The sequence below is a fragment of the Osmia lignaria genome, chromosome 14, assembly GCF_051020975.1.
Source record: "Osmia lignaria lignaria isolate PbOS001 chromosome 14, iyOsmLign1, whole genome shotgun sequence".
NCBI lineage: Eukaryota > Metazoa > Arthropoda > Insecta > Hymenoptera > Megachilidae > Osmia > Osmia lignaria.
Genome location: NC_135045.1, coordinates 1,384,672 through 1,399,910, shown reverse-complemented (window position 1 = coordinate 1,399,910; position 15,239 = coordinate 1,384,672). Strand labels below are relative to the sequence as shown.

The 15,239-nt window shown below is 38.4% G+C and overlaps 1 protein-coding gene across 9 annotated transcripts in view; it reads right to left on the bottom strand.

The window, feature by feature from the left end:
• Nucleotides 1-15,239, bottom strand: part of dgo (ankyrin repeat domain containing protein 6 diego) — an 82,783-nt gene that overhangs the window by 52,403 nt on the left and 15,141 nt on the right. For 8 of the 9 annotated variants that reach the window (XM_034335460.2, XM_034335461.2, XM_034335467.2 and 5 more), the window contains 2 exons: nucleotides 4,826-4,931; nucleotides 3,249-3,347 (listed from right to left, as the gene is read on the bottom strand). In XM_034335460.2, coding sequence (XP_034191351.1) covers nucleotides 3,249-3,347; nucleotides 4,826-4,918 — 192 coding nt within the window. In that variant the 5' untranslated portion in view covers nucleotides 4,919-4,931. Of the gene's footprint in view, nucleotides 1-3,248; nucleotides 3,348-4,825; nucleotides 4,932-5,012; nucleotides 5,072-15,239 lie in introns of those variants that run through there. The other variant, XM_034335470.2, reaches the window with a different exon arrangement.

Below are 15,239 nucleotides of genomic sequence, written 5' to 3'. Positions count from 1 at the left end.
AGGGGACAACGAAACACAAGCAGACGGCCAAATAAACGAGATATCGCGGACAAAAATATGGGATCGAAGTCACGTAGTTTGGTAAATTAAATCTCACTCGACACGTAAAAACATCGTAAACTACCGTGGTCGCGTTCCTTTTTCGTCCTTAGAACACCTGGGGCTGGTGCATCGATCTGCGGAATTTTACCTGTTCCGAGCCCTCTAATGCATGCTTACTCTCTTACAATGGGGTAGAACACCGTTCATTTGAATTTAAACAAAGATGCATTTTAAGCGCATCGCATGCGTTTTGAAATTTCAATGAATACTGATTGCACCTTCGCAGGAAAATGAAAATGAATTACTCTTCAAAATGAAACTGGCGAAGGAAAATGTGACTATAAAATAGAGGGTAAATTTTTTAATAGGTAATTAATAGACAATTAATAAATTTCCCTTTTCCATTTTTCATTTTTCAATTTAAAAAACAAAATCATTCTCTGGTATCCTTCATCGAGTACCGATCAAACTTCAAAGCGGTATCAATTAATCGTCCCGTTCAATTTCGTCTAATCTACGATCGTGTTAAAAAAATCCCCCAAGGACGTATGATAATCGCTTTTTCGGCTGAGGGAACCCTTGAAAGATGGCTGACAGAGGGCACCCAACCGAAATCCGGCACGAAAAAACGAACATCACGGCTGAACGAACGCCTATGTTCCTCTGAAAAGCTATTTTCAGGCCTCTCGTAATTATAGACCTTTCAGGATACTCTCTGCTACACAATGCAGAAAGAATAACGTGTGCCAAATTCCTTGCGGCGTAGTCTTTCGGAAACCCGGCACCCATAAGTTTCGTATTATAAATCTTGTCCGGACGAACGAAACGAAGGAATCACCGAAGAAAATCTTTGAAGAACGGGCACAGGTATGTAGTTTATCTAAAATCACCGACTAGTCTAGGCCGTGTCGAAATTTATCGGATTTATTCAACGGTACGTCGGATTTTCGATCCGGTCCGGTTTGCCTGAGATATCCGAAAGAGTTACGAGGCTAAACGAATTCGACTCCCTGGGATATACAGGATGTTTCGAAACGCGTGGACAAAAATTCTCGTAACAATTTGCTAGAGAAAAATAACGACCCCGAGGTAAAGAAATCCAAATAATTTAATAAAAACTAAAACGCGTTGATAATTTTTTTTAATATTAAAAATTCCGACGGATATCTAGTCCTCTAAATTGCCACTCCGAGTATTCCCTCGTAAATCAGTCGAGCGAGAAGAGTATACCGATTCAGAAGTACAGCATGGATCCATCGCGAATATCAGACGAAAGCAGCAACGTGGCTATGCGATCGAAATAAAAGCAAAACAGGAATACCGGTAAATCGTCGTAAATTTCATGGCTGTAAATGCCATTCAAACATCCCCCCTTTTATATTTCCTTTACCGTGCCAGTTTGCCTGCGGTGCAGCCTCGATTGCTTGCAAAATTCTCTCGCAACCAACAGCCTTAAATATTCCGCTTTTTTCGTTACGCTAATTTGCAACAAAATCAAACATTCGAAAGATCGGAAATCTGTATTTTATCTTGGATAATAAATTTCAATGATCGTATGAATGAAAATGGTCTGGTTGCGAGAGAAATACCGAGTCTCCCTGAAAACTGACAATGGAAAGCTCGCACTTCATTTTTCTGCGAGGGGAAAAAAAACTCGTTCGAGCTTCTGTGGAAACGCGCGTTTCCATAATCCTGGGGAGCGCACGTGGGTACCGGTTCGAAAAGGGCATAGACAGGGACCGCTGTACATTTCTGCGATCGGTCACCAATAAATATCAAACTTTCATTTGCAGATACCGAGGCAGCATTCTGTGTAGCATTGCTGCTACTCGGATTGCCTTATGCAGACAAAAGGTACGTGTACACAACGCTCGCCACTATCCATCGATACTGTTCACCATGACAAAAAAAAAAAACAAAAAAAAAAATACAACTCCAACAGACTGGAGATCCGTTCTTTAACCGTTTCACGAAACCAATTAACCTTTCGATCGAGGATATGCCCGTTTCCTTCATTACCATATTCCTCTATTGTCGCCAGAGAACAAAGAAATTTATTTCCAATTCGAATGATGTATTTCAAAATCTTTCATTATAATAATTAGAAAGGCATCGAATTAATTTGGACATCTAATTACAAGTGTACAGAAAACAGCTAAGAAATCTTCCGAAATGTATATGTATCCTTGTGTTATTAATCTGAACATAAATTGCACCCTCGGCCCTTTTATAAGGCAACAATAGAAGCAAAAGGAGAAGAAAGTGATCGGTGTCTCGGTGTATAAGGTAAAGCAAGAAGATATTCACGGGAATTTAGTAGGAATATCCCATGGCCACCAGCGGCGAGTATACGGACTCTAAATACAGCCACCTTGGGATACCCCTTGCTGGCAAGATCTAGCCAAACGTGTTCTGCAGCCAAGAGGGAGAAGATTGGCCGTCAGTCACCGCGGCAATGGATGCATTGTATCTGCACTAAAGCCTAGCCGGATCTTCCAGCGAGATAACGAAGATGATCCCGATTGCCTCCACCATATATTTTTCAATGAATCATTGTCATTACCCAATAGGAAATATCATACAAAAGAATGATTCTTTTTTATCGACAAAGAAAGTTAATCATTTATCATGAAAATTTGCTAATTGTGTTATCGAAAAAAAAATTGACTCAATTTGTCAATTTATTGATAATAAACATATATGAAAATTTTTGAAAGAAATGGCATAATTTTTTTAATGACTCTCTCTGTGAATCAAGTCGTCAAGTTAGTACCGATATTATTGACAAGTGCTTTGCTCGCGTGTTTCAAAGAGATGAACAAAATACAAACGGAAGAGTGGAGCAATGTTCTACCGTCAGCGTAAGCCTGCAATTATACAGTAATTATACGTGCACCCTTCATTAGCTGGTATATTGATATATTGCAGGGCTGACGAGAAGAACAACCCACCAATGCTCGTAAATTATTACCCGATTTCAAGTTATTCGCCACTTCAGGATTTACTTGCTTCGCTTTTCGATCCCTTTGCCACCGTGCAATTATCGCTCCTTATTTATTTTATTATTTCAAATTTTTCAACATTTAATTTTCTCTACTTGTCTGCGTTCAACTAGCGATATTTGAAAAATAAAACTTTTTAACGCTGCCTTATGTAGATGGTAATTAAATAAAAAATTTATAAAAAGTTCATTAATATCGACTTACATTGTCCGCAGCGTTGACGTCGATGTCCCGAAGAAGCAACGTTTCGCATACATCCAGATGACCAGCCGCAGCTGCCAACAAAAGTGGTCCTCTACCATTCTGTAACACGAATATCGAACCAATTATCTTTGCCTTCTCTTTCATAATTAGCATTTCCATGAAAAGGGAAAGGCGCGAGGTGTGAAAGTGTCGGGTAAATTAGATTCCTTGAAGTACTCACACCGTACGCAATGATTCACCGGAGGATTAATTAGCGACGTAATTAATTGATAGCCGTATTTCAGTATGTAATACACGCGTTTCCCTCGTCGAATTAGCTGCAACGATCGGACGACCCTTAATTAGCTGAACAGAGATTCGAGCAACAAAACTGAGCCCACGACCTTATTCCTCGAACCCCTAATCCGTCCTCCTTTTACCAATTTTTATGCTTACAAAGTATCTTTCATCTTGTTTTAACATAAATTAGTGTATTACTATAATCATCCTTAACCAGCCGGGTAATTATATGAAAATAAGTAGAGAAAAAGTTGAACAACCACTTAAGGTGAATACCTGACTTTTCTTGTCGTATATCGAGCACATACATTACAGAAAATTAATAAATGACAGGATATATCATTTTGACACGTTGCTAACTTACGTTAGAATTTCCTGTAAGCTCGCCTCGAGTAATAGAACGAACTAACTTGGCCTATTAATGAAGAAGTATATCTTAGCCACGCAGGCTGGATGCAAGAAACGCGATATATCAAGTAGCAAATTGTTGTGAATATGAATCAAACGAAGGAAACTTATGGGTAACATAAATTTTATTTAGATTAAATTGTGGGATCGTAGGATTGGTAAGTTTCTTCGTTTAGAAAGGATACGATCTAGAGGTGATGATTTATCTGATTGATAATTTAGAATATGAAATATGTATTTGGAATATTTTCCTAAGGGCAAATATAAGAATTCCCATGCTATAATAATTGCAAAATCTGTATTCATAATTTCAATTATCTCGTGCATTTCACGATCAATATATCTCCTTGGAATACATTTTATTTACAAGTTCGCCGGGGGGCGAAAGGAAAAAAGTCGACGATTAATTTGACCGGTGCAATTAAGGAGGAAGTAATTGTAACGAATGCATAGATAATCGACCGTGTTGCCTCGCAGCCTACAAAATAACGTTTTGACAAATGTCTACTGAACACGTTTATCTGCATCCTCACCCTCGGCGACCGTCACAAAGGACATGCAAATATGTAACCTAATTAATATACCACCTTCGCGGTCACCTAATCAGCCTCGCGTTTAATGAATCTCTGACTTCATTAGCCTTAATTAAGATTATAAAAAATGGCGATAACTTTCTTGAAAAAGATTGTTCTCAAATATAAATTTTTCTGAATCTGATGTAAAATTTGTTTTAATATAAGTATGATATTTTAAAATTAAATAAAAATTCAAGAATAATAAAGTAATCGTAAAATTTTTTACTTCTTTTATACAGATGCTATTCAGAAATGCTAATGAAGAAGGCGTGTCAATGGGGTGCATATATATGTATAAAACGGAAATGGACTCACCTCATCCGGTAATGGTTTAATATCTTCGTCAAGGAGACGCGCAACTCGTGCAACGTCCCCACGTGCGGCCGCCTCGCGCAACTTTTCTGCCATTCCAGCCAGGCATCTGTAAAAGAAAAGGAAATGGACGGTCATTAGCGGAATTCGTTTGAACCTCGATGCTTTTCGTGCTGTACTTGCAGATTACCACGTCAGATATCCCGGTATCACGAGTTTCTTTCCAAATGAAATCGTTCTATTCGACGAGAATTTCATTTCTCTAATTTATACCCTCGTCCTATCTCTCAGCGACGATTTCTTTTCGAATAAATAAAACATCAAGACGAACAAGAAAAAGAATATAAAATTTAAATATCTTTAAGTATAAATACAAATTGTAATTGAGGAATTTTAAAAAATAAAATAATTTATACTTTTACGATTGTTTGCAAAAGATTTATGAATACCATTTATTAATTTGTATTTTATATCGTATTGTATTTAAGAATAAAAGTCACACGAGAAACGTGTAAAAGTTAATCCACGATCCAAGTTTCCGCCGGATGTCAACCGGTTACGTCTATGGTGTTCTATAGGAAAGAGGAAGGAGAAACGCATATCAGTGAATTCAAGATCACATTAGATATCAATAAAAAAAAATATCACTCGCACTTTCTTTCGCATGATTACGTAACATGAAATAAAACGATTGAAATTCCATGGAAAACAAATGTAGAGAATGCATCACAAGAATGATAAATTCTAATTTCTTTATATATTATAAAATAACAGCCATAAACTCGCACCGATTAAGTGTTCTTTTTTTTTTTTTAATTTAATTTAATGAGACAACAACAGTTTAAAGTAAGTACGTCATACACCTGGAGCGATCAAGAGTTTCTTAGATGCGCTCGTTTCTGTTTAATGGCCAAAGAACCGATTCGCAACGGATTAGAAGGGGAAGGATAACGAAGACACTTCCTGTTACTTATACTATCAAGGAATGCGTCGGTACCCCGAAGAAAAGTCGTTGATTATACCTGGTTCCGACATCATTCGGAGCATATTTTATTATAAGCTCGAGATCGGCAAAAGAACGATATCGACTTGTTGACTGATTCTTGTAACTACGAAGATAGATAAAATATACCTAAGTCTACTTTATCGTGAGTCATTTATCAATCGATGAAGACTCATAATATGTATACCCGCGTTTAAATCAGGTTTCCCAGGAAACTGGGAAATCGTCCTTCCCCTTAGGCTTCCCCGGGAAAAATGACAATGTTGGGGAGAGGATCCCCTATATATAGACCTATATTTAAAAAGGAGGGAAATTCCTATTTTGAAAATTATTTTTCAAAGGAAACCTGATTCGCGAACTCCTATCCCGAGGTATCCGTTTAGGAAAATTGAAATATTTTCGTGGGGTCGTTTAATATTCACGTAAACATAGAAGTGATGATCCTCGTGGACGAGCATATTCTTTTTTATTTTTTCAACTCACGAAGCCATCGCATCCATTGTCTCCGAAACAATGGCACCGTGTATCATTGTTCCCTTTACAGAGGATACGCGTCCTTTTCTTCGTTGTCACTCCCTTTCCGCCCTTGTAATGAAGATCTGGCTGCAGGGATTATGAATGTGATCTCGCGTGTAATATTAATTTGGCTGGAGGTGTGGGCTTCTTTGAACCGTGTCGAAGATATGCCACTTCGAAGAATCACATGGGAGGGTTTCTATTCATCCGTATAAATTATAATTGCTTCCCGATGAATTATAGATTTTCATGGCCTTTTAATCATCCATTTCAAACGCAAGGTTATTATCGAGAACTATAATAACGAATTTTGAGAAGTAGACACTTATAGTTGAATTAAAACTTAGACGAGCCAACTTATTAGAATTCACTATCATAGTTTTTAATAATAATGTCTCAACTCACCCAAGTCGATGATAACTAGCTAAGTCAACTTATTAGAATGCGGAACATCGAATTCACAAGCATCGTTGATCGTAAATTAAAATGAAATGTCTCGTAGACACACGTGTACGCGGATGCGCGCAGGTGCCTCTCTATACAACGTGAAATTTTCAACAGACTTTGATTAATGATGCAAGGTTTCTCTTTAACAACTCAACTGTGCTAAATGCATTGCCTACTAGTCAAAGAAAATCTCGTATCGATCAGTCAGACGGCTCTCTTACAATGAAAATAAATTAAAATCCACCAATGCTTGTGTCCTTCCAATTGTCACTCCTGCATCGTCTAATTAAATTTCTTACGTACCTATAGTTTCTAACAGTTGATCCAATAATTGGTGATCAATCAATCAGGCTTCGTCGAAAAACATTTGAGACATCGCATCGATTTGATAACTCCATATGGTATTTTTCTTAATTAAAGTCTTTTGGTTTTACAATGGTGCTCATTTTGAAAATTGTTTATAACCATGATTTGCAATATGTATACTTAAAAGAATGGATAATAAAAAGTGATCTCGTGCTCGTGATGAAATGATATCATATGAGAAAAACTTCTAATTATTCGTTTATGTTCAATTAGAAATTGTACAGGAAGAAGAAGCATATGCAACTAACAAGTCTTTCTTGCAAGGACATTCTCCTGATCCGGAGGCGATTTAATTATCGCTTACCCATCCTACGTCATCGTGATCAATGAAGGAGGAACGTCTTTCACCGAAGCAATCACCGTATTCAACAACACACGTTAATAACTTAAGAAGAAAAAGTCGATGATTTAATATATGGCACCAGTTTCCGAGACGCGATCCGAGCTCGATTAAAATAGAATTAAAAAGCGCTAACCTATTATTATTTATCTTTGTTTACTCATCTTCCAATATAAACTTATTCATCAAAATATTCTGGTAAACTAAACGGAAAAAATATTTATTAATAATGATTTTTAGTTAAAATATTCTGAACCTATTGCTAATTATTTGATAACTTTACAGATTATTTACCCGTCTAAATACTCAATTTTTATAAACTTCAAATTAAAAATTTGCATTTTTGTAAAATTTATAGACTTGAAAATTGGTAGGCTTGAAGTTGAATTATAGTGATTCGAAAAATAACGTTACTTATATATTCTCTGATTTTATGAACAAGATCATCATATTATATCCGTCTCGATGAGAAAATCGAACAGCAACCACGATGCTATGGAGGATGCCAAGAGCGAAAGCCATCGAAAGCAGGCTCATAAAATATCCTTTTTTCCAATTATACCTTCAAGGGCTTTAATTACTGTGTGTACGTATTGGCTAGCTCATGAGAAATTTTCTTCTATCCACTCTTGAGACTTGACAAAATAAAATCTTGATAAAAAGGATAATTTCTTCACTAATTACATTCACATGGAATTCTAATATTTTCCAGTTCTTCCATCAATTTGAAATTACCACAATTTTTAAAAAATAAATTCTTATTTAAACAAGAGAAAGAATCAAATACACAATCCTACACGATCGGTGGCAAAGTTTTCAAAGAAACATTTCCAACGATACCGATTAACAAAACTTTCATTGTAATCCTGTTCAACCGGATAAACATTCAATCTATCCATGATCGAAGCAGAAATACCGGAAAAGCCACGGTTTATTAGCGATCGAAGCAAGAAGCCTTGAATCACGACCGCAAACGATCGACCGATGTACCCGTAATCAGAGGTAGTTGCACGAAAGACAAGATCATAAAGCATATACTTTCTTGGCTCGCTTGTCGTTCGACAATAATTACACAGGGAAACAGTCGTGAACGCAACGGAAAATTATCATTCCTTGTACCGATCCCGAATCACCTGCTGAAACTTTCAAACTGTTTCATTTTCATATTGGAAACTCTGTCCGGTATCTATTTGCATGCAATTCGCAACAGGCATTAATCGATTCCGTATAACGATACAATGTATTCGGTGTAAATTACGCACCAGTGTTTCATCCTTCTTGAAAGTACTTATTTCGTTGCTGTTTTTGCAAGTGAAAAATTTAATTTCATTCCAGGAATGAGAATCGTTAACGAGAGAAGTAAACGAAGTTTCGTGTCTATAATTTATGATACTAAAATCATCAAATAAATAAATAAAAATAACAACCTTTTCGCAAAGAATTGCATCAACAGATACGTTTAACATTTTTCTTCCGCGAATTTTCCTAATCATTCCCACTATTAAGTAATGCGCCAAGGTTTTCACCGAAAGCTAGCAATCAACGCGCGATTTCTCTTCGCGATTACCAATCAAGGAGTATTCTTAATTACAGTGAACTTACATCACGTACGCGCGAGAAATCCCTCCTTCTGCGTGCCCGTACATATCCAACAGTATTTCGGGCCTGGTTCGTGGCATCTCTGACCCTGTTTCCATGAATAAACCGCTTTACCGCTAATCTCGAGAAGATGTTGTTCTAATTAAACGAATTCGGAATGCAAACGTGTTCCTCTCGGCGCCGCTCGTAAAACGATTACGCTCTGAGATACTATAAATTGAAATCGTATCAACGAGCGTGGCAAATTATGATTTAGATAATGCTGCCGTTTCCAGCGCCCATTATTAATTTACCATCGGCGAATAAAGCAAACACGCGTAACCGTTTAAGCCATTTGATAACTGGTACGTTGAAATAAAAAGAATGCAAAGTGAAAATTTATCAGTGGAATTTTACCATCTTTAAATTCCTTCTCGAACCCATTAGCAACTCCTTGCAAATGGGTGTTTTACACCAATCGAAATCATTCGATGACTTACGATCTAGTTTGATAAACTTTCAAATAATCCAAATAAAAAGGGTGATATAATTTATTGAAATCTTTCGAAAGGTAATTAATTTTACTTCTCGATGTTAATTACAAAAACAACATCTCGATGATCATCGGTGAACAAGGAAGTGGGCTGCGCCGACTAATTGACTTCGAATAGCTTTCAAGTTGTTCGACGTTGAGTTACCCGTAACTTTCAACGTATGTAATTCAATTTAGCAAACTGTGGATCTTTGAATTTTCAATAATACCCGCGGCTATTGCCGTACCGCATTTGCATCGCTAATTACCACGGTATAAGAGGAATCGGCGTCGATTAAGGGCTTAAAGGTATTCGTCGTTGGCATACCGCCATCCTCCTTGTCCTCGAGCGAAGGCGGCAATGAGAAATCTTTTAATTAGAGATCTCGCGAGATAAGAATGTCTCCCCGGGATCGCGTTATCCGTCTCCGTTGGACGACAGACTCGACCGGACATTCCTTCCGCGATCGCTGGACCGCGAGAATTGACTTGCCACCGGCAAAAAGTCACAGGAACAAAGCGTTCAATTAAATGTCCATTCTGGCTCGACTGAGAAATCAACTTGACGCCCGCACGATGACCCGTGTCTTACCACCGACAAAAAACGACACACTAATCATCAACACTTTTTCATCGTCCTGTCAAATCTGTCTGCGAGTTGATACATTAATTTGCCCGGAGATCATCAATTCGAGAGATACGATATTAATTTTGATTTGCAATTAATTAAAAATGTTCGCTTGTAAGTTACAACCCGATATAATTTCGATTGTTCAACTCTGAAGGTTTCCAACCGATCTGAAACCGGTTCTACTAGCATTCATCCATAAGAAATAACTATTCCCTATTGTGACCGAAGGAAACAACCTAGAAGAACCTGGCTGGTAATCACAATATTTATTTACTACGACCACGTTCGATATCGTCGAACGAATTTAAAAACTTCCTGATCACTGAAACAACATCCGGTATTCGGATTCGAATGAAAACACTTGTAGTTAACCAAACAACGTGACTTTGCTTCTGAACGAGATAAAAAGCAACCCCTTTGTAAAACCTTCGTTTTACGAGGAGAAAAAGAAAGATTACTCGGAGCTCAGCTTCACGGTCGAAAAATAGAATCACGGATGGAAATTCGTGACCAATCCATTTCGTACGTATCCGTCTAGTCAACGGTTCGCGTCGAAGAAGTCAGCTCCGACGCGTTTTTACCAGATCGGACAAGCGTACGCGTTTATTTCCCTTAAACGGGCCGGCTGGCAAAAGGAGCCGTGACGGAATTTCAACGGAGGGAAAGTAAAACGTTCAGAGTAGACGAAGCGAACACGTAGGATACGCCTAACGATGTTTTACCGAGAACCGGTGTCCCGCTCTAATGAGGTATTCAGTCAAAACCGATCCACGAGCCTAGATACGAACCTGGCATTTCAAATGTGCCCTTCCCCTTAGGATAGGCACCATTTGTAACATATTTGCATGGCGCGCCTCTGCAGTCTCATTTTGTTAACCCTTTCGCGATAGAATGAAATAGACGAAAAGGGAAAGAATTGATAATGGTGCAGGGTACACTCACGATCAAAGTAGGCTTCCCTTCTACCGAGCCCCCGTGTCATCCCTTCGGCGGTCCGTAAGGGACTGACGGAGTGGGGAAAGAGGCCCCGTATATATAGATCTGTGGCGGACCACCAATTTTATTTCTAAATCACTTTTAATATTAATATCATAGAAATAATGTTTACTCGCTATTTTTAAATACACGAGCCGCCCCTAATATCCACAATGCGCGACTACGATCGTCCACATGTAAACGCAGCCAACTGTACACGAAACTCTTGCAAGAAATTCTCTTTATCCGTAATCAACAGGTGAACACACGAAACGAGGTCGAACTTCCGACGAGGAGCGTTAACCGTCCGTGGTTGTGAAACTCGGCGAATTTAATAGGCAGGTGTGCAACACGCGTTGAAACACGCTTCTGTTCCAGGGTTAAACGGAAAATAGAGTCAACGAGATGCGAGCGAGATAACGCAGAGAGAATGACTGACGTGCTCGGGCAAGATTACGTCCGGACTTAAAAGGACGACGCACCCTGTCCGGTAGCGGTGCTCACCTATCGATTACGTGACACGGTCACGCTCGTGAACGTCGAATTTGAATACAACCGAGACGCTTCAATGGACTCTCTCTCCCTCGCTACCTGAATTATTTGCGGTTGTACGGTCCTTTATTGAGTTCGCGTTTATTCCACAAGAGATACGACTACGTTCCCTCTTATCTCACGATGAATTCCCAATTGAACCTTTCGTTGCTTAATTCCTCGTCGATGGATACTCACAAGGTTATTGTAGATTTATAAAGGAAAAAAAAAAAATGTAGAAAAACGATCTTTCAGCAATCTATTTACGAGTAACTGACAAGAAGATCGGTAACGAAAGGTTTAATTACGCCCTGTCCTGGTCTAAACGGGCAATAATTATCAACAACGTAGAGACGGTGGTTGATTTTATTGCTCGTTCAGCCGCAAACTCGATGGAATACTTTAAAGGACGTAGGATAATGATACGTTGCCAATCGACGTGACATAGTCGGCAACGAAACACCATACGATACTTCTCTTAATCGATACTGTCGTAGGTTGCTCGTTGTCCTGTGCCAAGGATCAACGCGAGGATTTCGCTCTATTTATTTTAACCACGATATCGATGATCGCAAACCACAGTGGAGAACAGATCACGGTGGTTCGAGTTGCAATATGATCGTTTCTGTTCGCCAACCGTTGGCCGACGTTTCGCATCGGCGTTATCGGCACCAGCTTAACAAAATTGCCGTTCCAAGTATTTCCAATCGATTTCACCGGATCTAACGACTTAATGCCACGCTACCAGATATCAAGGTCTTTATTAATTATTACCTGGCTATGGGGAATAATGTGGTTGCTTCGTGAACGGACAACTCTGTCGAGATCGTGCTGGGGACCACCCTTTCTTGTCCGTAAAGACGGATAAATGATACCTCAATGGAAATATTTTAGAGGGTAATTATTTGGAAAAATTGTTTCCGATAGCGACAGGTTGATTCGAAGATTGCTTCTACAAAATTGGAGCAAGAAGGATTGTTTTTAGGGACGACCCTTAATTTTATTAACAGGGTTGAGTGTTAGAATTTGAAAATTTGGGGATTTGGAATTTGATAGTTTGAGAATTTAGGAATTTGGAATTTTAAAGCCTTAGAACCTTAGAAATTAAGAATTCGAGAATCCAACCCTGAAATTTCTCATAAAACAGGGAAATGACGATCGAAATCGAGCATGTATACCGCGGATTACTCCCGATTGATCTAACATCGAGTATCGATACGGGATACTACTTCGTCTCAGTACTCGTAAGTCGAATCCTAACGAGTACAAAGCGGCGTATCGTCGATTCTAATTCTACACGCACTATTGTATGCCAATTGTACAACGTCGAGAACGATGAGACTGCAAGAGGTATACAGCAGATAACAAGTGGCGATACGCGGCCAGAGACACAGGGAGTAAAGAAAAAAGGAGCAAGGCATAGAATTCACAGAGGATCACTGAAGACGTGGAACCAGTATCGAGCTTATTGTTCCTGGACAGTATTGTCCTGGGACGTCGTTAAAATTGTGGGATACGAGGTTCAATTCCTCGATACCACACAATTTATTCCATATTTATGCAACAATTTACATTTCCGGAAATTTTAATTTTATACATTCGTCGATTGAACATCGATATTTTTTTTCTCTACCAATTATGATAGATTGTCTAATTGGAAGATAAAAGAAGTAATCATGAAGTTTATCATAATGGTCGCATCTCTGACTGGGTCCCCATGAAAATCCATTGTATTCCAACAATGACTAGCGAGAATACTTGATCTCATTATCTACATCCACCAACAAATACAAGCAAGCGTTTAATTAGCAGACTAACTTATCTTTACCCTCATCTCTCTGTCTAACAAGTCCATTTGTCCTCCAATTTTTATCTCGTTATTTCGTTTACCATTCTTCTGTTAATTTAAAACCAATTTTCTCGAGATAAAAAAGTAATTAAATTTTTGAATACAAAATGTAAGCATTACATTAAAAAGATTAATTCTGAATATCTTTTGCTGTATCAATGGTTACTTCTACCGTCACGATCAATGCATTTAAAAAAATCTTACAGTTCTCTAATGGGCAAAGAAATGGCAACTAGGACCATTGTACTTCGTACCCTTTGAAATGTCACTCGATATCCCCGATATTCCTTGTCGTATATTTTCATCCCCGATTAAAAGGAACACGTTCCGGCAAATCTGATCGCAAGTTGAATAAAGTACGGAGCAACAACATCCTCTAAACTGATCTTTTGATGTCATCTTACCACTTCTTACGCTTCATGACTCGCCAAGATCCCGGTATCGATGCCACGTATTGTTAACTACGGCGAACCTCGATACAGGTCATCACAACTGGCAGGATGTTCACTTATATCGTGACTGGTGCACAATTGTTGCATTAAAATAAAAGAAAAAATGCAAACATTTTCAGCGAAGCGATGTCCGAGGTGTGAATACTTATTGCAAAACACGTTAAGTACCTGACGTGCTTATAAACGATTAGAATAAAAATTGTTGAAAAATTAAATAAAAAATTGAAAGTGAAACGTGAGTAGTGGATTATTTTTAGTATCTACGACTCGAGTACTCGCACACCCATGGCAATTTTAAATACGAAGAAAGTAGCGTAATCAATTTGAAGAAACAAAGATTTATAGGAAATTAAATGGAAGAGGGAAAGAAAAAACGCGTGAAACGTGTACCATGGATAATTTTATCGCAAGCAAAGCCGCATTGTCTTCGAGTGCCATTAAAAGACGAAGGAACGCGCACGAGCAGCCCTAATCATACATCAAAGAACGATCCTGATGAAGAATCTGAGCGGCGCCCAACTCCTATAATCTCCGACTCACAGGAGGATAAATTGTACGCCGGCGATGAATTGACGGTGATCGATGTCCTGAATCGACCAGGATCATCGACGAGAGAAAAACGAAATGAAAAATCACCATCCTATCCACGCAAACAAGAAAAATCATTCCGACTACTTGTATGGTATTTATTCAAACGAGGGCTAGCAGGAGAACAACTTCTGTAACTTGGAAGAAATATTTCTAACTGCTACTGTTTTCCTAAGTAACATTTTATGTTAGAAAAATATAACATTTTCTAAGACTATTAGTTAATAGTAATCATAAGGCAGAAAATTCAAAGTTTAAATTCGAAATTTAATTATATTTACTTTCTATAAATATAATTAAACTAAGGATCTGAAATAATTTTTCATCCCTTGATTACCTAAAATTTCAATCGATCAAGTATTTCAAAGTAATTCGACGACTGATGGCCAACAAATTGTATCAATTTTTCCCGTAATAAAAGTTAGAATTTTTCTATAGAAGGCATAGCAATCCACCGTCCGTGCCGTTAATCCCGATGGACAGTTTAATTGCTCCTCCTATGGGAGTGGTTCCTCGGGACGGCCGTATATGGGAGCACGTCGCAAACACTCGGCCGGCACACGTGTGCCGGGCAAAATATATTGATAGCCACGTTATCACGTGTACCAG